The 20537-nt window shown below is 33.9% G+C and overlaps 1 protein-coding gene across 1 annotated transcript in view; it reads right to left on the bottom strand.

Moving 5' to 3' along the window:
* Window positions 1-1190: 1190 nt before the first annotated feature.
* HOOK3 (hook microtubule tethering protein 3) overlaps window positions 1191-20537 on the bottom strand; it is a 106923-nt gene continuing 87576 nt past the window's right edge. Inside the window, 7 exon segments of the mRNA XM_020969613.2 lie at window positions 1191-11362; window positions 13698-13769; window positions 14103-14182; window positions 14185-14206; window positions 16235-16335; window positions 16719-16801; window positions 18229-18263. Coding sequence (XP_020825272.1) covers window positions 11222-11362; window positions 13698-13769; window positions 14103-14182; window positions 14185-14206; window positions 16235-16335; window positions 16719-16801; window positions 18229-18263 — 534 coding nt within the window. The 3' untranslated portion in view covers window positions 1191-11221.

Raw genomic sequence — 20537 nt, 5'->3', positions numbered from 1 at the left:
GATTTGATAAGAGGGGAAGGGAAGGGAGTAGCATTTATATAGTGCCTACTCCGTGGCAAGCTTTGTGGTAAGCAGGATAAATTAGAGAATAGAATGTTGTTCTGGGATGTAGGAAAACCAGAGTAAGAATTCTTTCCTGATAAGTAATTTGCCCATTGTTACACTGTCTCTGAAACTTTTTCCTCATCCATAAAATTGGAATAGTATCTCTAGTACTTACTTGGATAGAGTTATGAACCTCAAATAAAGTAATTTAAAGCCCAGGGTCAAAGAGTGTAGCTAGTGGTTGTGACCACATCTTTAGTGTTACAATTAGTTTTCCAGCTCTATTCAAGACAGATGTGTGAATCACATCTAACATCTCTAATTCTCCTGTGACCTAGGTCCTGAAATGTGCTGGAGTCTGTTCTTCCTGGCTAGATAGCTGTGTTTGCTGGGTACTTTTACATTTTGGAAGCAGGCAAACATTATAAATCAGGGCTTGACTGTTTTGTTGATTGTCCAAACCAGTAAACTATGCAAACTATACTCCCAAGAATGGTGTTCACCTTTTCAAATATGACAAATATAAATTAACTCACTGGTTGAACAAAAATGGGCAGTGGCTGGATGCTGATCCCTGGTCTAGACTTAAGAAGTGATTAAGAAAATGTTAATACTGCAGATTAAATTTTAAAATATGTCATACTTATATCTCCCTCTTCCCCACAGAAACTGGTCGTTAAACATTTAATAGCACACCAATGCCCAGGACTGAAAACTGTCCAATTACTTTATTTGTGTCCCCAATGCTTGAAACATAGGAAGCCCTTGATAGATATTTGTTACTTTATTAATTTGCATAACCCAACTCATTTATATGATGTCTTGGGTAATGCCATATGTTAAGGCAACATGGTGTAATGAAAAGAACACTGAACTTGGAGAAGACATTGGTTTAAGTCCCAGTTTAGAACATTTACTACGTGACTTCCTCTCTCTGGGTTTAAGTTTTTTATTCTATAAAATGAGAGCACTTGAACTACATCCTCTTGCTTAATAAAAAGGGTTTTGGGAAGTGTTTTGTAAACCTTAAAGCACTGTGTAAATAAATATAAACTATATGAAATGGATGCTTACTAAATGAAAAACAGCTTTAAAAATCATCTTGCATCTTAAGAATTTAACCACATACGCACAAAAGATCCAAGTTGAAATTTTATACAAGTCTTTATTTACAACTTGTTTCACAACTGTACACTTTTTGCAGCCCTGAAAACATTAATGTATTCAATGGGAAAATATAGTTTGACCAAATCTCGTTTTAATTTTCATATACATATACATATATTTTATATGCATATATATAAACACACATATCCTTAATAATACCATAACAATTTGGCAGTTATAAGACTAAAATGAAAACAAAAAGCAACACAATATTTCAACATATTACAAATCCATTTTCTGATAGATTTCTGGACAGTTTTGGGGCAAGGGGAGTGGTGGTACATTAGTCAAGTTTTGACTGAAGACTTTCAAACAAGTTCCTGCTCAGAAAATAAAAGTGGCAAATTCAACCATACTCAGCACACAATAAATTAGCATGTTGGAAAAATGCTTAGACTCAATTACATATAGATAACTCCATAATCAAGACGAGCCCTATATCATGACACCCATCACTTTCAATCATAAATGAAACCCTAGCATCATAAGTTTGATTTCCAGTAGGAAAAGAGAACAATATATCCAGCAACTTCCATTTAGAAAGTGGCAAAATGCAAGGTGGGTATAAACTGTCAGATTACAAAATACAACAATCCACAGAAGATTCTACAATATTTAAGACACAAATATAAGGCTATACCAGAACTGGAATTGTAAGTAAAATACAATTCCAAATCTAATGTACTGTCATTTTTCAGATCATCTGAAAAGCTTTAAGCACTAAATGGCAAAAAAAGAAGAAAAAAAAGCCTTTTTCTAACTCAGTTTTTTTTTAAACTATTCATTATCTCCCCTCCCCCCCAACCCAAAGGCAAAAGTAGATTAAGGCAAATTATTAGTTCACGTTTGAATTTTAATATTACACGTCCAAAATAAAAATCTTAAGTGGTGCAAACATCTGGTAGATGCTGAAATATTAAAAATACTAAAAGACAGTTTTGAAAATTAATCTCCCCTGATAGTACAAAGAATTGTGGTGCTTTTGTAGTGGCAAATGTGACATCTTAACAGAAACTGGAATATTTTAGTGCATTTAAACATTAAATAAAGAAGATTTAAGGTAAACATACCACTATAATAATCAAAGCACAAAGGACCCAAAAAATTGTGCATATGTAGTAATTTTTTTTGTATTTATGCTCAATTACTTATTTCTTTTAAGCAAACTGAAAATTTTCCTTAACCAAAAATAAATTTTTTCAGTAAAACAAGAATGACATTGAATTGGATTACCAAAGAAAAGAATGACTACTAAGTACTCTATTTACCAATATTCAGTTGTAAGATTTTTATGATAATCTGTTCTGATTTGATTTATATGGAAAAACTGTTGTTTATCTAATTTGTTTACTTTAAAAAGAAATAGATAAACACGAAGACAACTAAATAGGACGGTTTGCGGTAACAGCAACTAATTAATGGAAAAAATCATTAGTAATCTACATAATTTCACCAAACATCTTTAACAACAGACCAGAATAAATCTTTATGAATATACAAGTGCTTCAGGTAACAGGATCCATGTTATTTCAAAAACATTAAAAGATGTATTATACCAATGACTGAATTACTATTTGCTTCATACATAAAAGTCAATGATATACTTAATGCTAATAATTCAAGTTAGATCACAAAGATAAAAACTACGAATAAAAACATTAAGAGTTTGCTTAGATCTCACTACATTTTGGGGGTGAGGGGCATCTGACAACTTGGAGACTGGAGATAACTGAAGGGGCACTAAATCAGTTGAAGCAGAAAAAATGAAAAAAGGTGGCAAGTTTCATTATGCTGTAATGCATTATAGAAAGAAAGCATTATATGATGTTTTAAAGACAAACTTCAAAACAGACTAAGTACTTGGTGAATAAATCATATTACAATTACATACTCATATCCCAGAAATAAAAAAATAACATTTAACCATTATTAAAAATGAAAACAGCTCACAATATTTATGTAATGGATAAAGCTCTACTTCACTGAGAAATAAAGTGCTAAGAAAACATTAACTTTCAGAACAAGCCACATGATTAAAAAAATCCAAATCATATTAAAAATAAGTTTAAAAGGTGCTAGCTTCTTCTTGTGATTTAAAGGGCTAGATATGAAGTTCAGGAATGACAGACAAAGCAATTTTTTTAAACTATGGTACAAAATACCCTAAATGGCCATAAGTTGATTGCCTCTCATTCCTTCTGGGATAAGACTTTTTCTAGTACTTTTCTGAACACCAAAAATGGAGTACAATTGCGTGCTATTTCAACAATATGCTACATTAAAAAACTACACAGAGAAGGGATTTGAACCAAAAACACTATTTGTTCCCAATGAGGTTTATATGTGTATATATATATATATGTATATATATATATACACACACACATATATATATTTATATATATACATATATATATATATATACATATATATATATATATATATGTATATATATAAATATTTTTTGTTCATTCACTGAAACATCTGAGCAATTCCTAGATTTGTGCTCAGTGATGTTGATACCAAAATAGTCTGAATTCCTTTTCTGAAGGGGGGCTAATAATTGGTTTTCCATTTTAGAATTATAAAACAGCACTACTGTTGAAGGAAAAGAAGTGTAGACTTCTTCTGCCCCACTATCTTCCTCTCTTCTACTGATCAGACTCATTTAAGTACCACAGTAGAAGAAACAATACTGCAGATAAACAGAACAGATAGTACTCACATCTCTAAGAAAAAATTAAGCCCAAGAAAGTGTTGTCTATTACCCTCATTGGTAAACTGACTTACTCTTTGGCAGTTACTAGAAAGAGCAATGCCCTATGGAGCAGATACATTCCAGTGATTTAATTATGTGACTTTTACCTTCTCATTGATTCCTAATATAACTGGAGAGGTGATGAAGAGGGGGGTGGGAGGACAGAACTGGTGACACAAAATTCCTATAAGAGACTGAGTTAAAAACTTTGGCAAAGAAAACATTAACATGATTGCCAGGTTCACCATCAATAGCACATACTTTGAGGATTCCAGGATGAGAATACCCTAAAAAGACCATAGCTCCTCAAACTTTGTTTCCCCTCTTATGTTTGGGTATTTGTGATGACACAGAAGTCTATTCGGGGCAAAGTAAGCTCTTTTCATTTTGTGAGGAAGACACAGAGAAGTTAAGAAAACCTCCTTGTGTTAGAAGTCTATGAAGAAAGTTCTAAAATCATCAACTCCATGGATACCGAGTTTGACTCTTGGTAAGTACTTTTCCTTGGTGGAGAAAAAACTATGAATTTAGGAAGAAAAGAGACCCTTATAAATTGTTGTGTTTTTGGAAGGTGGAAGTTTAAAGGAATATATCTTAAATTCCAGGGGGCATAAAAGATAATTCTAAGGTTCAAACAATAATTTCTTTTACTCTGCAAGATTCCTGTTTCAAGAAGGATTCCTCTCAAAGTTAACTTGATACAGATCGGCAAATGCAAAGCTTGATCATCCAACTATTCAAAGCAGGCAAACAAGTGGATGACTGAGCTATATGATTATAGCATCAGAAAAACACATGGCTACTAGGCCCAAAGTTTAAAAAAGACTTAATCTAACACTTTTGCTAAATTAATGTGCTCTATAAAAAAGCCAGCTAATTGCCATTATGTCTAACTGGGCTGAAAAGAAAGATGTTTTGGTTCTAGGCTTAGAATTTCAGCAATTTAGGAATAGGTAAAATGCCCATCTATTTTGGGCCATCCTTCTAGATCATTCTCATGGAAAAGACAGAAAGAATACATGGGGAGAAATACATGGCATGAAATACAGGGGGAATTAATAATGTATTTGTAAAGTGCATTGAGTGTTGAAGAAAAGTATAAATAATACATAAATGATTATTAGTAGCAGTAGGTAAAACATTAAAGACACACTAACTTGTACTATTATGAGTGCCTATATAAATTACATGTTGAGAGTGTATATACAATGCGTCACAGCACATGACAAATATACTATAAAGACTATTCCTCCCAACGCACCCTTTGCATTTCTATATTAGCACCTCCTCCTAATTTTAAGTCATCAACTGTCATCACCAGTTTTTAGAGCTCAGAAAGACCACTCCTGATCTAAAGAAACAGGATATGCATGTGTGCGTTTATATATTTTTAAAAAATCACTCCATTTGCCTATCCTTTTATTTCCTCTCCTCTTCCACTGCTGTGATAGACAACATTCTTCTCACCATGGGACTATTACCTGACTAGTTTTATTCTTCTCCTAAATAGGTAGACAGGCTAGAGGTTTTCCAATATTATTAAGCTGACTCATTTTAATTCTCAGAACTCTAACACCTAGAGCAGTGCTGGGGTAGGGTTTGGAAATGACAGAACAGACAAACTAAATGACTGTATTTACTTTTAAGGTGCTCCTAAAGTTGTTGCCCTGTGGAAACCTATAGTTATCTGGAAGTCCTTTTGAAAACTGGAAGAAGGAAGTGGCAGGAACAGGAAACTTGAGAACCAATCTGGTCATGATTTTCAATCATCAAATCATTCTCACCATACTACAGACTGTAATAAACTAAGGAGAGCCTTAGAAATTATTTTAGAAGAGTATTATCAATCCAAATAATTATAGAGAACATGCCTTCAAATTGCTCACCAAAAGACATGATTAATGCATACATAATCTCTTTGGCCAGTATCCATAATAAAAATGAACAATTTGAAAATTCATAAACAGTGCTTATGTCTAAAGGTTTATTAACAAGGTTAAATATTTGTTTCTCTAAGTAATAATAATGATAGGAACAGCACATGAAAATGTTAACAGAGCTAATTCCCACGTGCAATAAAAGCACAAGTTTTTACTGAACTGTTACCTTTAGGAATGTGTCTAAGCATAATTTGCATAAATCTCATTCTTTCTCGTTATTGGACATTACTTATTTTTTATCCAAATAAGTTGCTCTCTCCTACATTTTGTCCCTGATATCATGTTCTCCCAGTTATAGATATAGAAAAGTGGCCTCAAATTACACTTGACTAGTGTTGTTAGGTAGGATTTCTGGCTCTCATCATTTCCAAAATTCATACAACTGCCAAGTCCTGCTTGGCCTTCGCTTCTTGGAGAAGCGAATGATACTTTTAATTTATCTTCTTGTAACACAAGAAAACCATGTAGTTCTCTATTTTAAGACAGTGTCATGCAACAATTTTACAAGTATTCATATCCACAAAGGTAACACTGCATGAACACTGGATGAACAAACAGTTTTAGGAGTGGGAAAAGAGGGATCAATAATGATTATATAATTTCCCAGGACACATGCAGCCATTAGAAAAAACAACAACCTGAAGCTATCATACTTGTACCATACTAACAGTTTGCCTCCCCAAAAAGGTCACTTTTATTCTGTCTTAACATAGTATTTAATTTTTATCTTTTTTGCGGTATTGGGAAAGTTCAAAAACCAATTCGTTACAAAACATAAGAGGCTAAGGATTTTTTTTCCTCTTCAACAGAATATTTCGCCATTGATATTGGATGAAAATTTTCAATAAAAATAATGTACACTATTGTTTAAATGCTTTACAGAAAGTCAAAACTTAGAATCACATTTAGAATATTTTCCTCCAAACATAATGTAAAATCGTCTAATCACTATCATTACAAAGAATGACTCTCAAAGCCCAATTTTATATATATAATAAAAGGAAGAGGAACCAACATGAAGTAAGCTGCCATTTTGGTAAGCTGAAGAGACTGAGCAAGAAATCAGATTATTTTGATTGGATGGAAAGCCCAGAAATGTCATATTCTCCTAAGGTAAATTCTGTTTCTCCTCTCAACTTAAAATTGGCTTGCTAATGTTTTCATGAAGAAAAACACAGAAAGTACACAAAAAGTATGCTAAGGGTTTTGCTTTCTCATTTTTCCTTTAGTTTAATACAGTCTCTTAAATTTATGTCAAGCTCTCTTTACTTTTAACAAGTATACTGTGCCATCTTTTATGATGGCAGTCTCTAAAGAAAGATCCCCTTATAATGTGTCCCAAAGCCTGGAATATCTGGTATCTTTCTCACAGTTTTATAATAAATATATTCTCTACCCAGCTGTAAAACTAGTTCATTCATTTCTAGTAGCTGGTTTTTGACTCAGTTTCAGATAAATTTCAAACATAGCAATTGAATGTGAGAGGGAGGAAAAGACTTTTTATGTTCCTAAGGCCTAGGATCTGTATATTTGTAAAATAAGATTTCTGTTCCAGAGTAGGTTTCACATTCTAAAGATTAATAGATGGTAAGAATGGCATTATTATCTAGGTAACAGGATCATAAATTTAGGACTGGAAGAGACTTTAGAACTGATGAAAGAACTAAGGCCCAGGATATAGTGATATATAAGTATGGGATCCACACAGCTATTAAGCAACAGAGGCAGGATTTGAATCCAGGACCCCTGACTCCAGATCCAGTTTTTCTTTCTGACTTTTGACTAATGAGTTGTCTTGGAAGGGTTAAATGTGTAAGTACCTTCTGTACATCAATAGCTTTTCAAGGTGACACCTAATCTTAATAGATTACTGAGATTTAGCCAAAAAGCTATTTTAAAAATTAATGTAGTAATTCATCAGTAGAACATGTCTTACCCTCAAATGAAATAAAAATTAATTAAGAAAGAATATCAATCAGTATCTTAGGCCCTAGGGAAATAAGAAATAATCCATTTCTGAAGTGGAGGGTGTGAGCAGATGTTATTGAGTTCTAGATCATTTCTAATCTAGAAACCTGGGTAATTTGATAGCAAGGATAAAATCCTCTAGGGGACAGTCTACACTGTGATACTTCAATGCCATTCAGATGCTATGCTTTCACCTTTTGTTATTTTTCATCTTATTCTTCTCCTCAGAATGAAAACAGTCCTTTGCATAAAAAGACACCTATTCTTATCAATTCCACATACTTATACTAATAGCTCACCCCAACCACATAGAATAATACTGTGTTTTTATTCATACCATAATCAGTTCCACAGAAACAAATTATAACTTCAGGTAGACAATGTACATAAGAAGTTTCTGAAACATGGAAAAAAAGTCACATGTAATAGTATTTATAAGTGTATACAGTTATTAACTTCTTCAAAATTCCTTGTACTTCACTAACTAAACATCACAATCCTGAGATGTTATTATTAGCCATTATTTTATAGAGGAGGAGATGTACAAAGATTCTCACCACACTCGGGGTTAGGAACAAGAAAGTTGAGAGTGAAAAGTTAAAAATGTTACTCTTGGCCTTCAGTCACACATACTATATAACATATTTAGATCCTGTTTCTTATAAAGGTTATGAAAAAATAGAATTTTTACAATTTCTTCTGTGTATCAAGACACAACATTCTAAATGGAAACAATTCAAAAGAAGGCCAGCATTACAAATGTAAACACAAAGACAACAGCATGCAAAAGATGCCAAGGAAACATTAGAAACAAATCCTCCTGCTATAAAGTTTGGCATCTTCTTAACCCAATTTAGAAATGTATCCCTGGGGCTGACAGCAGTTGCATAAAAATAACAGCAAACTACAATTAAAACCTTACCCTGCTATTCGAAACTACTCATAATTTCATTAAATAACTCACAGGATCCTCCTTTCCTTTTACTTTTGTTAACTAGACTTGCTAAGCAAAAGCAGTTTCAGTTTCCAATTCTGTGTTAAGATACAGGAGTAAGATGCAACCAAAAAAAAAATCCCTGTCAAATCCTACTCCCATAAAAATATCATGCATTTTAATTTAAGCAGCCTGAATCAATGGACCTCCAGGAATTCCTCAGTGCACATTATGGTACTGCATGGCTACTCTCATAACCTCTGTTTTCATGCTGATGTGATCTAATTGCAAATTTAGATGCTCAGGTGACAGCTGGCAGAAAAGGTGTGATTAGCGCTGTCAATAATTTTCATACTACAGAATACAACTTTACTTTTAAGCTTACAGGGCAAATGTTATAAGACCAATAACAAAATCAGGGCTTCTTTTGAGTCATTTTTGTATACATTTTAATACCTAATTGTTCCTTTCCTCTGGAGTTCAAAAAGATTCTTTTTTTTGCTGTTTAATATTTGCAAGTGTACTGTATATCAAAAAAGTAAACTACTGAAATAAAAATTCTGAATACAGTTTTTGAAAATCCAAATTAAATTTCAATCTTGACAATAAAATTATAAAAGTATTTTTCAAACTTTGTTAATTAGTTCACATAGGGGGATTGTGTTTGGAAGCTCAAATTTATTATTTTATATTAAATTCAAAATAAGCATAAATTGTTGCACATAAGTGCTTAATAAATGTTTGCTGAAATAATGTTTCTATCTCTATGTAAACTGGGCACAAAGATACTTATTCAAATTTAATATATTTAACCAAATTCAGGCACCAAACATGGCCAATTCATGAATAAGGAATAGCCTCTTTTAAAAGAAGTTATTATATTAGGAGACTCATTTAAAAATCATCCCAATTTTATATAAATTGTGCTCTTTAAAAGTGGGCCATCCTACAAGAAAAAAATGGGGATAAGGAAATTACACAATTAAGGTACTGAACTTAAACAATTCAACGTGGAAGACCAGACTGAAGGCATACAATTTCCAAATGAATGACATTTAGCATTTATATAGCACCGCATACACTTATTCAAAGTGCTTTCCAGTCAACACTTAATTTACAATCATTCCTTATGTAGGTAATTATGACTTACAATCTGTTTGTCATGAATGTAAGCACTTTGAGGCAAACCATAAAAGGAAGATATTATATAATAAACCCCCAGACTAGTAGACTCAGATGGTATTAAGAAAAATGCTTAGCCTGAAAAAACTGAGTTGTCACTTTATATGCACAAATTATACAAGACTTTACAATGATGAAACCAAAGCGGAATATAAACACAGGAAGTCAGTCACCTGTCTTAAGGTGCTAAATAAAAGGTTAAGTAATAAATGATCAGGAAAACAGTAAAACAAATATGGGAAACTTCAACAATGAAAATGCTTAAAAAGAAGATTATTTGTAAATACATTAAAATAACCTTTTAGTTGGTGAGGATAGGTGAAACCATCAACATTAACAATAGCCAAATAGCTAGAGCTTGAACCTGTTACTGCAATACTCTACAATTAAGAGTTAAATAAAAGCCTTCATTTAAACTCATGATGCAATAAGCATAAAAACATATTTCTTGATTTTGCTTCTAATAAAGCATTCACTTCTGTCAGTAAACAATACACCAGGAAACAAATGAAAGTGTTAAAAATGAAAAAAAATTTGGGCAGTTGTCAAAGGTATTTTGTTTTTCTATTAATGCTTAATGTAAGAGAACAAGAAATTCTGCAAAGCAAAGGAAAAATTCATTTTTCTCTGAAGAAGAGTTCAATCAGGTGCTTCCAATAAGATTTGAATTTTTAGCACCTCTGCTTATATATTCAAGTCTTTGCAAAAAGTACATTTCTTAATCATCTTATGCAGTAAAGCATACCTGTTATTTGAGGAACTTTCAGAAAACAATTTAAAACAGATTAATATATCATAAAAAGATTATTTCCCTTTAAACAAAGACATTCTTATAAAGCATGGTAACATATAGGAAGAATGAAAAATATAAATTTTATGTTAATTATTGACAGGAAATTTAGTATAATTACAAAGCCTACATCATTGGGCAAGTGGTGACATTTTTATACAAGTAAAGAGAATGTCATACAACATTCTTTATTGGATATCTCAAAAATTTTGGCACGTTAAAAAGAAGAAAAAAAAGACTCCAAAAGAAATAACAGAAGAAACTAACTCATTACAGATATAGAAAAAAATGTCTGAAATGCAGAATAATTAAATATCAACACAGTACAAAGACAGAAAATAAGCTGGCTAATTTCCTGAAATGTTGTCACGTGCAACAGAAGTCTGCTGTGAAGGGAGGTCGGTTACTTTTCCAATGGCCACAATCACCAGGCTTCTCTACCTTGCTGTGGCTGGCTGGACGTGGCCAGGGTAAGACCTTCTTGCGCTTGTTGCCTGCCTTTGCCTGGCCAGGAACGACTGCCCTGAACCTGTACTAGCGAGTCTATCTTCAGCTGCCTTTTTATGCAGTGTCATTCCCTAGAAAATTGAAAGATGTTAATGAAAATTAATGGAGCACAGTAGCATTAAAGTCCCTCATGCAAATCTGCTTCTTTGCCTTATTATTAGAAATCAAAAATACTAAATGTTTGACATTAAAAGTTAAAATTTCAAAATGCAGAAACAGATGTCTTAGCTCAACAATTAGGTGCAAACCCTCCTTTTGGAAAAAAGTGCTTAATTTTATAGTCTGCCAGGAACAAGCAATAGATTATAAAGGCAGAAATATATATTAGAATATAATTTATCCATATTCAATCATGTAATCACCTCAGAATTAGGCTTATATCGATTTTGTAAGAAAAACAAAGAGTAATCAATTCGTAGCAGCTGATTTGCTCCAATTGTCTATAAATCATGAGAAAAGAAAACACAATTGCTTATATTTTAGAAGCTGGGAGAACACATACGGGACCATACATACCGCCATGTTGTTGCTGTTCGCTTCTGGCACGCTTGTGTTTTGAAACAAATTAAGAAAGTTCCTGAGAGCCCAATACCAGAGGGTCCAACTGAGAAGTTAAAAGTATTTCTTTAAGAAGTGACAAGAGGGCTAGACTAGTTTGGAAGGAAGAAGGGTTCGTATCATCATGACAATATTCAGTTCATGGGGAGTCAAACTGCTGAACCCATAACACAACCAAAGGGAAGCAATCTCAAAGGAAACTTCTGAGTTCAGAGAAAAAAACACCAATGGCAGAAGTCTATGAGCAGATCAGGAAAGAAAGTAAATGGCAGTGATAATAGCTGATGTTCCTTTATCCTGTCAAGGTTGGATACAACTAAGTAGGAGATAGGGAAAAACAAGTTAGGAAAAGTAAAGAAATAAACAAGTGGAAATAGGAAGAAAGCAAATGGCAACTTCAATAATGTGAAAACAACCACAGGAGAGACCTGCTAATTTAAAATATGTTCTGTTTTCTCTGGATAAACAAACAACAATAAATGGAATGAGATTTCTTTTGGGAATGTGTGGCGAAGACTGAATTATAATTCCACAAAGATTTTCTACTTGAATCTCCTAAGAGAAAATGTGTATCAATGAAAACTGCAAGAATGGAGGGAGTGGGTTTTAAAGATGCTAACTCTAGAATCACAGGTTAGTTCCTGAAAGAACATTTGGTTAAATCTCTTGGTTCAATAAATACCACATCTATATCACAGACAGGCATATTCTGACAAATGTAGGCCACTGGCTACTTTCAGACTATAAAAAACTAAAAACAGGAAGAAAGGAAAGGGAGAGAGAGCTAATAGAGAAGAAATAATTGATAAGCACAAGAAGAATGGAAAGGGTTCACAAAGACACCAAGCTGAAAACTGTTTTCCTCTTCTCTTGCAAGCCCTGTTCCTTTTCTCTTTTGGAGAAGAAATTCCTTTAGGAAGTTATTTTCTGATGGGCTGAATTCATTACTCCTTATCAGAGGATAAGAGGGCATCAGTATGATGGCCATTAACTGGATCACTGACAGGAAAAGGGAAGAATAAATGGCTATTGGTGGAGGCATGGTTGTTAGGTGTAAGGGAAAGCAGAAAAGAAAAGAAACTAGGAGGAAATGGTAGAATCAAGGAAGAGAGGCCCAGTAGCCTCCAAATTCTCTAACCAGTCACAAAAGAAAAGTTGGTAGTATTACTTCTAGTGTAAATGTGGTAGACGTTATATAAATTATTGGTTATATAAATTCTGGTATCCAGAATTACAGGTTAGCACTTTGTTCCAAAGTGGATTTAAACGGTTTATATCAGTGGAGGCCAATTTAAAGTACTTCTCCCAGAAGAATCTTCATCCAATGATTTGAAACTGAAAAACTTCCCAGACCATAACAATGCACCAACTTTGGATCAGGGGCTGATTTTATAGCTCTGCTACTACCAGTATAACCTTAAATGTGAGTGCCGTTGCTACAAAGTGGATCAGTGAAGCAGAAATCAGAACATATTTCAGAGTCTTCTCCTCCCCATCTCACACAGAAAACTAGCCTAACTATAACATGGTTCAATAAATAGGGTACAAGACTGACGATATTTACTTTCTCTCAAGTCCTATCCTTGGTCTCCACTATAATACCATACATAAGCTAGTCTTTTTAAACTTTATTTATGGGATGAGAGCCTATCATTTATTCACAGATTTGCTTCTTAGCCCCCAGGTCAGCATCAAGCTTTTGTTAGTGTGGGTTAGGACAGAGTTTTCTTACTAAAAAGCAACTGCATTCAGATTCAGTTGGTAGTATTACTTCTAGTGTAAATGCAGTAGATGTTATATAAATTATTGGAACCTGGAAATCTATTTTTGAAACGTTATTTTTCTTACCATATTGTACCAGGCACTAACAATAAATTTTTCTTCCATCTCTCTTTGACTCTTCGTTTTCTCATATTCTTTCTAATAATAATAATAAAAAAAATAAAGGTATTAAAGAGTTTGACACCATCGCAAAATTCATAGGATGCAATTGTATAGGAAGGACATTGCAGTGTGGCAGAGAGTACAGTGGATTGGGAAACATGGGATTAAGTCTAACTAGCCCTCCCACTTAGTGTGTGCCTTCAGGTACACTGCTTCACCTCTACATAGCCTGTTTCTTGTCTATAAAATTAGGGGTTTGGACCAGATGGTCTCTAAGGTTCCTTCTAGCTCTTAAAGCCCATGATTCTATGACACCTAAATAAGAAGTGCCCCAAAACACACACACTAACTGAAGAGTATAGAAACTACCTCTAATGAATGGAACATCCGGTCCCGTTCTTGTAGTTGGTTTTTCAAAGCCTGTATTTCTGGAGCTGCTCCTTGATTTGCTTAGGATCTAAAGTACGAATAACCTATAAAAATGATAATAGAAAGTTTATAATACAGTGTTGTTGTAGAAAATATCTAGGTGAGGAATTGCAAAACATAGGTAGCTAAGTCTTATGAGAAATAATTACATGTACTATGAAAAAGCAGTTTTAATAAACCTACCAATTATTCATTAAAATCTGAATATGGGAGCTGACATTTGAATGGCACATAAATATAACGATTCACAGTAACTCAAACTTCACAGTTTCTCAACCTCCTGAACAAAACATTCAATAAATTCATTCAACAAGCATTTATTAAAGGCTTACTACATACTCACTGTATGACACTAGGTTCTAGGGGAGATATGAAGATACAGACATAGATACTGTCCTCAAGCAATTATAGCAGAGGGAAATAATATACATATATAGATAAATGACTCAAATTACAAGTACATAAAAGCAGCATAAAGTGCTACGAGGACAACTTTTCAGCTTCTATGAATTTCATCTCCAACCTACTTCCATTATTTACTGGAGGTGGCCATAAGATTAACATTCATAAATATACCATTTCTATTATGTGTTTTAATTGACAAATTTTAACTTCCAGTGACATATATTACATATCCAAGTGGAACAAGACTATCAGCCATCACAAGCAAAACCAAAAACAATAACAAAAAAGCTCACCAAAAAAATTAAAAAACCCGTCAAGTTAAGCAGGACACGAAGCGATTGGGAATGATTGTACATACGCTTAGGTTGAAACTCCCCTCTGAACACAATCTCATCTGACCTTCCCCATATAACCACTAATATTGAATTGTTTTTTAACTTCCACCATCATTACCTTCAACCCCCACCATTCCTGATCACGTTCCTAGTCTAGCACCCTTGGTTCCACTTGCCTCTCGCTACTCTACTCCAATGTTAAGGCACTTCATTCAGGCCTAGGCCTTGGCATTCCAATCTGTTTCCCTCTTGATGCCCTGCTAAACCCAATTCATGGTTGATTCCTACTACACACTTTTCTGTTCCCACTCCAGTGCTGCCAGTTCTCTTCTAAGAGTCTTTTTACTTTTAGCAGCATTAAAAACATTTTTAGTTCCTGCATCATTAACACACCAGCTCCGCCCCTTTTATGAGTTTCAAATGACTTTGCATCAAGTTTGCTGATGGTATGTGAAAACACATTTCAAGAATTAATACATACAAGCTTAGTGTTTTATAATACTATGGATCAGATTGCCACTTTGATCAATATCAAAGGGATGAAGACAAAAAAGAAACAACAGGATTTTGAGGAACTAACATCCTAGGGGCAAAAGGCAGAGAGAGAGGGGAACCAGAGAACACTTCTCAGACTACTGGACCAAACTCGATGCTATCTCTAAAGCAGTACTCATCAACACAGCAGTGTCCTGTTCAACCATAAGTGAGAGTCTGGCTTTTCATTAAAAGTCACAATACACTAAAGCTGGTGTGGCAAGGTGGTATTCTGAAGCTGCTGAGGTATATAGGGGTTTTTATCAAGTGTCCAGAGCCACCCTAGAGCTGATGCAAAGCTTCAGAGTTGTATATCTGACTAAATACTCAAGTTTTCTCCTAATTAACTGGCTGTTTGCCACTGCTGCTTCTCATAGCTTTTAGTATCTGTTTCTGATCGCCAGATTACTTTTGCTGCCTGTCCCTCTTCACTCATCTCCTTCCCCTACCCTTTCTATTAAAGCCCTTGGAGGCTGGCTAGGCACTAGCTGAATGGCATGCTTCCCTTCTGATGAGTGCAAAGGGGGGATATCGTGCTTCTCTAAAGGTATTCTCAGAGTGCCTTGGAGTCTTCTCAGCTCTTTTCTTTTTTTTTTTTTGGTCACTGCTCAGCGGCTTCTCTGGCTGCTGCAAACACTGGACAATACGGTGGGTTTGCACCATTCTTGATGTTTTTACAGTTACTGGAAGGCTGATGTAAGTGAAGTCTCTAAATCCCGTGGTTACGAGAGTAATCACATGCACCATTAGAACTGGGGGTGAGTGGAGCACAAAGTGGATACACATGAAAACACCTACACTTTTGGCCTTTTCCAAGTACTTCTTATATCGTTCTTCCATTTGCTTCATTTCTTCTTCTTTCTTCCTCAAAGCTTCTTGTAATTCTTCAATTTTTATTGCTGCACAAAGAAAAACAAATAATGAGAAAATCACTTTTGGCTCTATCACCCCCATTTTACACAGCAACGAAAAATGTTCAAAACTTTGGAAACGTTTGGGGAACGGCCTGGTTTATTATTATATGTCTAGATTCTAAGGCTAAACTATGCTGAATACGCAAAATCTTTTCCATGTTCACAGTTCTTAAAAATTCCTAATACGAATACATCTGGGAAATAGAACACTTTAACACAAGCTCTTCATTAACATACTAATATAGAAACCCGTATGATTAATGCCTTTTTTAAAAGACAATTCAATTTGAAGGTAAAACTATCAGAGATCTCTGTGATTCTAAAAAAAATGTATATTTTAAAAGCCCTGCTCATTATGAAAAACTCACAGCTGTTGTTATATCTTGGTTCCAGATCTTCAATAATGGCTCGTTTCTTCTGCAATTCATTATTAGCTTCATGCAGCTTCTCTCTGTTGTTATAAAATATTGTAACAGCATATGTCAAAAGTTACTGTTTTTTACCTTTTTCTACCTCAAGTGAACATCTTCCTGGAATGGAAGCTGTATTGCAGAAGGCATGCTTTGAGCAAAACGATTTATTTAAAATATTACCAATAAATAAGATTTCTAAAAAATGGAAATGAATAAAAAAAGCCAGAACTTCTTTCAGGCCTATATACTAGTTATTTTGTAATATTCCAACAACAATAACAACATAGCACTTTAAGGTTTAGAAAGCACTTTATGAACATTATCTCCTTTTAAACTCATGACACTCTAAGGAGGCAGGTATTTTTATTATTCCCATTTTATAGATATGGAAACTGAAGCAGATGAAGTTAAGTGACTTGCCCAGGGTCACACAGCTAGTATGTGTCTGAGGCTAGGTTTGAACTCAGGTCTTTCTGATTCCAAGTCCAGCCCTCTATCCACTGTACCATCTAGCTGCTTCTAAAAGAACATTCTGGGATCTTTTCTATTCCCCTCTCCTTGCCCAGGAAAGAGAACCTTTTAAAAATCAAACTTCAAAATCTTCATACATTGCACACTGATATAAAATACCGATAGAAATAAATACAACTAGGAAAAGCAAAATGAATTACCGTAGTAAACTATGTAGCTTTCCACAAATCAAATCAAAGTCAGCAACCATGTTTCCCCTAAGGCTTTTCTTTAAGTGGCTTCAAACAATTTTCATACTACATGAACCTAGGGCCCCTTTAACCATTCTGGTAACTCTTCTTTGGACATTCTTCAGCTTATTCATGTTTTAACCAAAATGTGGAGCCCAGAACTTATCATAACATCTGAGATATTTGACTAAGGAAGAGTACATTAGGACTCTCAGCACCCTAGAACTAGACACTATATTTATCAATTCAGTGTAAAGGTAGCACTACCGTTTTTTGGCTGCTGTATATCACACTACTAACCTTCATAAGCATATTTTCCTGGTGAATTATTTATACTTTTCAAACACAACAAAAATTCTCCTTACATTACTTTTGCTATTGTATGAGTATTTCCTAATTTATATAAAGAATTGTAAAGATTCATAAGGATTTTTTTCCCAATGAGATACAATACATGGTTGCAATATTTTCTAATTCTGTTTTTTAGATATCAAAAATAAAACCATTTAGAGTGATAGTCTGGTGTTAATGACAGTGCTCTAAACTGGAAGTTCAGTCTATATGCAGTTTCCACATCTGTAAATGGGGATGAGATCTTCTAGATCTCTTTCAGGTCTAATATTTTAAAACATATTCTAATCTAAGTCTCCTTACCACTCCCCAGCTGGTCTGCCCCCGCTCCCCCCCCAGCTATTGTTTTCTAATGTGGGTACATAAGGCACTTAGAAAGACTTCAATTAATAAGACAGAACTCTCATACTTACAAATGTTCTTCAAGTTTCTTTTTCAGAAGAACTGACTAAAAATAGAAAATAGTCTATTACTTCATACTGTAAGTTTAAACTAATTCAAACTTTAATAAAACAACTTCAAAAATTATTTGGTCTTATAGTATAACTGTTAATGTTTTTCAAACTGTTTTCCTGCTAAATATGAATCTAAAGGAGGTGAGATATTACTCAGATTTCCAAGTGCTGCTTTAAGCATCTTTGAGAATAAGTCTGAAGGAAGTTTTCAATGGCAGCAAAATATCAGGATTCGGGATAAACATAACAAAAATAAAAAGCTAGATTAACAACTATATGTAATTAGCAACAGTAAATTCAGTTTTTTTTAACAGATCCTTTTATTTGAAGCCGAATATCTTCAATATATTCTTCAAATGGGTTGTGTTTAATTTTTAAAATTTATTTCAATTACTATATACAGGAAAAGATATTATTAAGGCAAAATGTCTTAATGACTTATCCAATACCACATTAATCTGTGGCAAAGAAGAGAATGAAAATTAGGATGCTCTGACTCTCACATTTTCTTTTTTTTTCTTCTTCTTCTTTTTTTGGTGAAGAAATCAGGATTAAGTGACTTGCCCAGGGTCACACAGCTAGTTAAATGTCAAATGTCTGAGGCTGGATTTGACCTCTGGTCCTCCTGACTCCAAGGCCAGAGCTCTATCTACTGCGCCACCTAGCTGCCCCACACTTTTTCTTCTTAATAACAATTATCTGAAATACCAGTCCAAAGTTAAAATCTATATGGTTATAGAATATTTCAAATAAGGCATTTATTCTTTTCACTTGATATTTTTCACATCTGCTTTAAGTACTAAAGCCAATATATTAAATTTCCAGTAGAGCAAAATATCCTATATAACTATCTTATAACAAAAAGGAAACTACAAAACTGTTCCCATTCTAAAGAAGCAGACTGGTGGCATAAATGACGACCCTGATCAGTTCAAAACTTTGCATTTTTCAAAAAACATGTCTTCCTAATACTACCTAACCTATTAATAAAATCTGTATTCTACAAGCACATACTAAATAAAGACAGAGACAAACAGCTCAAACATGTTGATGGAATGGAACACTTGTTTCAGAAATCTATTTTAACTGGACGTATTAATTAAAAATGGAAGAGAGGGGAAAAAATTAAAGTAGTCAGGGACCTAAGATAACACGGATCAAAAGCAGACTTTACTTGGTTTGATCATATGCTCACTAACACTTCAAAATAATAGTACCTAATGCAAAGATTATAAACTGAAAGGTTAAGTCATACATGAATAATCATTACGCATAAAGATTCTTTAATTTCAACCATCACTGTAATCTACTGTGATGCTATATTCATATATTTCTAACTCAAAAAGTTAAGTAGGAAATAGTATCTAATAAACAGGAATAAATAGAAAGCCATACTTACAATAGCCTTGAGCAGAAACCCATGCCAAGAGACAGAGAGGACATATTAGTATGAAGCAAACACAGCAGCCAAGAGAAGGAACGATTTAGTAACTCATGAACAGAAGGAAAAGATATGCATTTTTTTCAGAAATGTACATTTTTCTTTCTTCTATGTTCTCCTCATCCTGTCTTGTTTTCTGCAGTTTTATACACTGTGGCTAGCTCAAATTATCCATGTGACTGGATATAACAATGCTTTTCTGCTTCCATGCTAAAAACAAATGACATAAAAATAATAATAAAAAAATATGTAAACCAGCCCACTCTAAGACTTCTGGTCACATGAAAGGACAGTCTGTTTTTGATAACAGAAATGAGGCTTCTCTTTCTCAGAGGATCACTTCGATTTGGGAGGCAGCAATGTGTGTTATATATTCCTGAGGAACAACTCTATGTTAGTGAGGAAAAAAAAGTAGAAGACATCCAAATCCTGAGAAGGAAATATTATTTTGTATTTCACTTAGCACTACTTTTCTTAGTTGTATGAAAGTACAGTTTAAGAATAAAGCAAACATTTTATTTGATAGGCTTTTTCTGCATGAGAAAAGTCTTCAGACAATATGAATGAAGTATGAAAAAGTAAGAATTAAAGGCACATAATATCACTTTCCCAAAACACATCAACATCTGCAATGAAGCTCCCTAATTTGCAAGAACAGCACTTTATCTGGCTAGCTTCTAGTTTTTGGGTAGGATGAGAATAACTATGGAGATGGTGGGGTGTGTGTGCGACATGGATTTAACTAGGAGTGGACAAAACAAAAATATGATTCAGAGGAAACTATCTAATATGGTCAATGACAAAAAATAAACACAACTGTATTTTT

Source organism: Phascolarctos cinereus, unplaced genomic scaffold, assembly GCF_003287225.1.
Source record: "Phascolarctos cinereus isolate Bilbo 61053 unplaced genomic scaffold, phaCin_HiC Scaffold_2;HRSCAF=192, whole genome shotgun sequence".
Lineage (NCBI taxonomy): Eukaryota > Metazoa > Chordata > Mammalia > Diprotodontia > Phascolarctidae > Phascolarctos > Phascolarctos cinereus.
The sequence above is the reverse complement of the archived record's forward strand: the minus strand, read 5'-3'. Positions and strand labels throughout refer to the sequence as shown.